Source organism: Notolepis coatsorum (genome assembly GCF_963971535.1).
Source record: "Notolepis coatsorum genome assembly, contig: SCAFFOLD_541, whole genome shotgun sequence".
NCBI classification, from domain to species: domain Eukaryota; kingdom Metazoa; phylum Chordata; class Actinopteri; order Aulopiformes; family Paralepididae; genus Notolepis; species Notolepis coatsorum.
In genome coordinates this window covers 85,071-92,832 of record NW_028173458.1, presented here as the reverse complement: position 1 = coordinate 92,832, position 7,762 = coordinate 85,071, and the positions used below count along the sequence as shown (strand labels likewise).

Sequence of the window (7,762 nt, the reverse complement as noted above, 5' to 3'; positions counted from 1 at the left end):
TTGATTAGTTGCTGTTGTTTCTTCATGCTTTTTGTGCAGAATGAGTATATTTCCTGATGAAAGGATAAGCGCTTGATTTGAAGAAGTGTTTCTGCACGGCTGCATGTGGGAAACAACGCCGCGTTTGATTGATTAGTCACCAATTGCACAGATTTGTCAATTAAAACAAACTATTAAAATCAATGAAGTCGATGAAGTGCTATGACTATCGTTCCATTAACCCTTTCACTACCACACTACAGACGGTTAACCTTTCACTACCACACTACAGACGGTTAACCGTCTGTAGTGTGGTAGTGAAAGGGTTAACCGTCTGTAGTGTGGTTGTGAAAGGGTTAACCCTTTGTCGTGTGGTAGTAAAAGGGTTAACCTTCTGTATTGTCGCAGTGGAAGGGTTAACCCTTTGGTAGTGTAAGGGTTAAGAATTTCTTTAGTGGAGGACAGCCCTAGCACACACACACACACACACACACACACACACACACACACAAATCCACACCAACATCCACACACACACACCTACACACACACACACACACATCCACACCAACATCCACACACCTACACACACACCTACACACACACACACATCCACACACACACACGCACACGCACACACACACGCGTGCGCGCGCACACACACACACACACACACACACGCACGGGGACAATGCACCTCAGTGGGGTCTCTAGTGGCCGCAGGCTGCAAAGCACTTGTAGTTTATCTATTAAAAATAAAACGGAACAGTGCACATAAAACGGGGTGACTATTTTTTCTAAATTATTTTCCTTTTCTTCTCCGTAAGAAATCTGGTGTGAAAATGGAGAGATTAAGCTTGACTTGAGATCTTAAAAATGTAATAAAAATAATAATTCTGTTTGATAGTTTAGTTTATGCCGCTCGGTAGCAAAGAGCTTTCACGGCCATTGGGAATGAGTGCAAAGAAGGGTCCGAATAAACATGACAGGCACTGCTTTCCGTTTGCGTGAGAAAGGTCTTCTAATACGAAATGGGAAGATTATGATTGATAGAAATAATGCCCTGTAATAATAATAATAAAATATATTGAATTTTTTTTGATGTAATATTATTCAGATACACTGCAAAGGGAACTCCTGTCTGATTTTTACTTAGCTAGCAAAACTGTCCCGAAGACATACAAGTAGCAAAAACAGGACCATTTCTAAATGTAACCTATTCAATATCGATAGGTTACTGAACATCCATAGCAGTCTATTCCATAAGATAAGCCCACATTAGTGGCATCAGGCCGGGCGGAGTTCCGGCTCACGCCACCTAGAGTGACGCCGTGTCCGTTTGGCTCCGTTGGTATCTTTCCGTGACTTTGTACGCGTTGGCGCCGCCGCCTGATTCACGCATCGTATTTGAACCGATTTTAAGGTTGATTCCTACCAGGGCACTTTGGACAACCGCCTCTGGACAGAAAAGAAGGCGTCTCTCATAGGGCTGTACATAGCGAATGTAATTTTGTAACATTCGAAGCTTCTATTGAAGTATTCGAACGAAGCTTCCAATGTCTGTCGTCATATTTTATGACGTAATCCAATTTTTTTTTTTTATCTTTGAATTTTTTATAAATATCCTCAAACTAAATCCTCAATTTGAATAAAGTGATTAATTTGATTAAATTAGTATTTAAAAAAAATAATTAATCAACTTTCTTTAATGAATATAACTTGTCAGTTTCATCAACATAAACAATAAGGGCACAGTTGGTACGAAAGTGATGGTGACGTCTTGATTAGATGGAGCGCAGAGCGCCGAGTGGATGCAGGCAGGCTACATCATTTATGATAAATGTTTTATTAAGATTTTTATGACGAGTCATATACTATAATAGTATAATACTATAATATTAGTGTAGCCTAATTTCTATCTCCAACTGTGAAGAAAAACCCCATTGGTTTAAACGGAATGAATAGACACATAAAACAAAAAAAAAAAAATATATATATATATAAAAATTATTATTATTTTTTATTTTTATTAAAAATTCGAATGTTGATTTAGAATTCGAATGTCAACATTATGAACGAAGCTTCGAACTATTCGGTACAGCCCTCAACATTCATCCTTCACGGCATGCTTTAAAAAAAAATTACGGCACCCGGCAGGTTATGTTTATTTCATAGATCTTCTCATTTCTATGGTTTATTTGTTCCGTCAATCTGTCCTCGGTCCCCTCCATGTATACAAATGTCGGCGACCGCTAAACGCAAAGGTATCCATGGCAACATTGGAATTTCATCCAATCGCGCTGCGTAACGATATAGCGGCGTCCGCGGCATAACAGAAGTGTGGAGGCGCGCGACATGAAAGGAAATTTTTTTTTGCAAGCGATGTAATTTTTTTTTCTCAAGTGATGGTTGTCTTTTAGACTTTAGACTCATGAGACGTGTTTAAAAGAACCCCTACCGGGACAATTGCCTATGTGCTGTTCATATTTCTGTTCGAATGTACTCTACGCATTACTGGGGCCGCAGAGATGAAGGAAAGTGAACGGAACCCTCTTCCTCTGTAGCCAATAGCTTATCTCAAGATGCAATTATGGGCGGGGCTCTCTACCAATAAGATCCACAACTCGCTTGATGGGCGGGGCTCTCTACCAATAAGATCCACAACTCGCTTGATGGGCGGGGCTCTCTACCAATAAGATCCGCAACTCGCTTGATGGGCGGGGCTCTCTACCAATAAGATCCTTAACTTGCTTGATGGGCGGGGCTCTCTACCAATAAGATCCGCAACTTGCTTGATGGGCGGGGCTCTCTACCAATAAGATCCGCAACTCGCTTAATGGGGGGGGGGGGGGGGGACAACCCTGGATTTGACAGATCTAGTGCATATAATGTATGTACATTTCTACAAATCTACTACTTATAAAAGACTCTCCGAAGGCTTGCCTGAGTCCGTCTCTGACTGATTCTGACAGGACTCACGAGCATTTGTCGGTGTGTGTGATTGTTGCGCAGTTTAACAGGCCACTTCACTGATGGGTTTTTAAGGCATCGACTTGGGAATTGCATTCAGCAACTTCTATAATTAGTATGGCGCGGTACCGAGATATATATATATATATATACGGGTCGATGGACAAAAAATTTATCCGTATCAGTCGTCAATTAATGGAACGGTCGAGGTGCTGGGATTTGGGACTCCAAAAGGCCCGGCGCGACTTCGGGCTCCCTTGAAATGATTGTCACCCTCAAGTCAAGCCGTCTCTCCTGTGAAAATGAGCTCCGTTCAAAGGTCAAATGCTTGCAGCCCAGGTGGGAAGTAGAACGTACGAGTCCTTTTGTTGTCACCATAGATGATCAGTGACTTTGCAGCCCTGTGACTTTGCAGCCGTGTAAGACCAAGGGTGCATTTCTTTCCCCACTTATAAAAAGAAAATACCCAACCCCCACCCCTCCAAAACTCCAGATACAGAATCCTAAATACACTGGAACACATCTCTCCATCATTCAGTACACCAAAACAACTCAAAAGACCTTGTTATACTGCATAGAAAGCAGTCCCCACTTTGGTCAATAAAAAAAGGAAAACACCCACAACAACAACAACAACAACAACAACAACAACAACAACATCATCATGATCAACAGCAACAACAACAAGAACAACGACAAACAACAATATCAACAAAATAAATGCATTACAATATTTGTCTATCTCCAAACTAGCCTCTAATAATTGACGCATCTATAAGCACTACCTACATAGGCAAAACTTGGTATTGCATAATTTTCATAAATCTGAATTTCACCCTCCACAATAGTAACTGGAAGATGAACAAAATGAGCATTGAAAATAATTAAAACAAAGAAAAGATGAAAGGTTATTAGAAAAACCACCGAAAATACAGAAAAAAAAGAATGCTGGTTGATTACAAACTTTAAAAACGGCGACTATGCACACAGCCTTGATCTGCGATGTAACTGTGACATGGAAGTAAATTAAGTTAAAAATCAACTATTTCATTCGGAGTACAAAACAATTCTTATCATAAAAATGTTAAATTTTTTGTCTCTATAATGATAATAAATGCAGCAAAAAACAAGTGTAGTGATGTCTCTATATTCAAAGGCAAGGCACGTAATGTGGACTATATGTCATCGTGCAAATTAGGAGTACTGGAGAGATTTATGTATTTTGTATCACCATATAAATACGTCTGGACTGGCTGTGAACATGCCGCTCTCATATCTTGATTTCTCAGGGAACTGCCGTCACCTGGATTGATGATTTCAACCCCTTTTCCATTTCAGAGTTTTAACAGCGCTCCAACTGTAGCGTTAGACGTTTACGCCTATTGTACATTTGTACATCAATTTCTTTTTTCGTTTCGTAAACATAAGCTTTAGAAGCTGATTTCGCCAAATGCATAATGTTCTTGATTTTTTGCTATGGACACTTCAAAAAAACGTAATGCAATTTTTTTACACACTAGGTGTGTTTTAAATTTCTTTTTTTCTAATACGTTTTATTTAACCCACAAATAAATAGAACACGCTTCCCATAAGGCCGGGTTGGGCTCAATACAAGTGCTGGTTTCTCTCGCGCTACACACAGCTAGTTAAGTGCTCGCCTCTCCACCATTTTCTTTTCTAATTTCACGCTCAATGTTCTTCCCTCACCAGGAGACGGATATGCGACTGAAATTCAATTCAAATGTTTTCCTTTAAACATTTTACGTTTTTTCTTTTCTTTCTATTTATAAAACATTTCATATTTATCCCCCTTACTTTAGAGTCCGAGGGCTGACAGACTGATAGCTTCCCTTCAAAAATTCAATTGCACTTGCCTCCAACGAGATTTTTTTTTGTCTTTCTTTTTTTTTGTCTTTTTTTCTTTTTATTTTATCCTTTTCTAAAGGCAATACGAATTCTTTAAAGAGGGGGCCAATTTCAAACCTAGCATATAGTGTTTTTAAGGGGGAAAATGCATAAAGAGTTCTTAACTCTCCCCTTAAGTGTTCTTTTTTTAGCGCTAATCTTGAAGTTAAGTAGCGGTAAAAGGATAAAGGAAGTCGACACATTTCTGAACAAAAACTCGCATCACAGTAAACCGAAATCCAAATCGAACAGAAGAAGAAGAAAAACAAAAAAAAGGGAAGAAGAAAAATCACTGAATTCACAGATCTTTTTGTTGTTCCTATGGTTACACAGTGAATCGTTGGGCATGGGAGGCCACTCTTTACAAGAGAGTTTTTTTCTTTCCATTTTTCTACAGGTCAGAGTCTGGGAGCTCACAGCGCCAGTCCGCCGTGCAGCTGCTGTTGGCGTGCAGACACCTCCACGTGCGCACGTTTCCGTGTTTGCATGAGATTCAAATATATATATATATTTTTTTTTCTCTCTTTTTTCTTTTTTTTTTTACATCCCCCGACGTGAAGAAGAAGAAGAAGAAGAAGAAGAAGAAGAAGAAGAAGAAGAAGAAGAAGAAGAAGAAGAAGAAGAAGAAGAAGAAGAAGAAGAAGAAGAAGAAGAAGAAGAAGAAGAAGAAGAAGAAGAAGAAGAAGAAGAAGAAGAAGAAGAAGAAGAAGAATTAGAAAAAAAAAAAAAAAAGGATCGGCGCTATAGACAGACTAGAGAGAGTGTCATGCAGTTAAAACATTAAGGCATCTATACATCACAGTATTTCTGAATGGATCGAAAAAAGTCCTGCAAACATAACAACTGACTGGGGGGGGGGGGTGGTTGTGAGGGGGTGGTGGGGGCATATCGACAGCAAACCTGAAGGCATCGTTTGCCGAGAACCGAACTCTTGTCTTCGTGGCCGGTGTCCGTTGTGTGTGTGTGTGTGTGTGTGTGTGTGTGTGTGTGTGTGTGTGTGTGGGGGGGGGGTTAAAGGAGAAATGGAGATTGTGCAGCAAAAAAAAAAAAAAGTGCTGCTTTGCTGGTTTGATCCGTAGCTGCGGACGTAACTGCTTAGTGCTCTCCCTCTCAGCCGGCCAGGTCCACCCTCTCAGCCGGCCAGGTCCTCCCTCTCAGCCGGCCAGGTCCTCCCTCTCAGGCCGACCAGGTCCTCCCTCTCAGCCTTGCCAGGTCCACCCTCTCAGCCTCGCCAGGTCCTCCCTCTCAGCCTCGCCAGCCCATCATCAGTTCCCTGTCTCGCCGTGGGCGAGGGGCTCACCAATGATGTTTATGCTGTAGCTCTGGTGGGCATTTGTTGGCAGAATCGTAGTCCCGTTCGACACTTGGAATGGAACTAAGCTCGCCCAGGTACCAGGACTGCGGACACACAACGTAGAAGGAGGAGAGATGTAGAGGGAGAGAGAAAGGGGGGAAGGAGAGAGAGAAAAGGGGGGAAGGAGAGAGAGAGAGAGAGAGAGAGAGAGAGAGAGAGAGAGAGAGAGAAAGATTTGTTAGTCATATGCCATGAGCTTGTTTGAACAACATATACCTGAACATAGCATCTCTTACGACCAATCACTTTTCTCTCGTCGTCAAGGTTGTTAATTGTTTTAAGCCTGCAGACGCTAGCCACTTGAAAAAGTGGTTAGCGTCTGCCTCTATTTGATTCACATAGAAGCTAGGAAGGATAGGCTGAGTTGTTAAAACTGATGCGTAATGTGTGTTTACAGATGGATCTTTGATTTTATTATTAATTAGACGGACTGAAGGGGAATGCTGTAGATTAATTGAATTTTATTGTGTATTTGGCTTTGACTTGTTTAATGTAGTGAAATTGTGTGGTTTGTTTTGTATTTTCTGTATTTGGGCAAAGAGTACAGTAGCTCACTATCTATACTGTTTCTGCCAGCCAACTGCCCACCATAACATGTATGTATTCCTGCTGGGAAGTTTTATATAAGATAAGATAAGTAGCCTTTTACACTTAATTGTCTGTTTATACTTTTACTTTGACTGGATTGTGTATTGCATGGAATGTTGTTGTTGCCGTGCTGTCATTGAGATGTTTTTGTTGTTTGTTGTTTTCTTGTTACTCGTGAAGCTACAAATATGAATTGCCCCACGCGGGATCAATAAAGTTGTCTGAATCTGAATCTGAGATAAGATAAGAAAAGATAAGATATTCCTTTATTGATCCCCTTGGGGAAATTCAGGCATCATAGCAGCACGGGGGAGGGGGGAGGGAGGTACAGGTAGTACAGGTCATAGAATTATAGTACAGTGGAGAAGTCAAAATAAAAATAGAAAAAAAAATTGTAAACAATATAATTTACTCTGGACATGCGCATATGGGCAAGTAGGCAGTGTAAAAAGGTCAAGGTGCAAGATGAGGGTATGTATGTGTATATGTATATTTTATGAATGATCAAATAAATTCAATCAATCCAGTTTACTTCCTGTAGCCATCAGGAAGTTGCTGCTACTGTAAGTGCACCTAAGTACTAAGTTGTAAACACAAGTGGTAAACCCTAGCTAGCTCCACAGGTATGATACCCACAAGTTTACCAGCTGTTGTGACACGAGCAAACAGTGCTTTTTATTTGTTACATGGAATATCATAACACATCATCAAGAAAATGTGATATTGACTACTGCACTATGATTCCTAAACGTTGATCAAACCAGTTGTCACATCGAGAAAGAGATAGAAAAAAAAGGTTGAGTAATAAAGCTGAATTGGCTGCCTTGGATCTCATTGGCCCTGACAGTCCGACCTAACCACGCCCCCTAACCTAACACCATCACCTTGTGTGTCACATGACCATCACCTCGGTCACATGACCATCACCTTGTGTGTATATATACAACACACACACCACAGTCACAT

At 40.7% G+C, this 7,762-nt stretch overlaps 1 protein-coding gene across 1 annotated transcript in view; it reads right to left on the bottom strand.

The window, feature by feature from the left end:
* Positions 1–5,874: 5,874 nt before the first annotated feature.
* Positions 5,875–7,762, bottom strand: part of LOC311247781 (uncharacterized protein) — a 46,334-nt gene continuing 44,446 nt past the window's right edge. Inside the window, exon 6 of the mRNA XM_084338778.1 lies at positions 5,875–6,252. Coding sequence (XP_084194904.1) covers positions 6,120–6,252 — 133 coding nt within the window. The 3' untranslated portion in view covers positions 5,875–6,119. The remainder of the gene's footprint in view (positions 6,253–7,762) is intronic.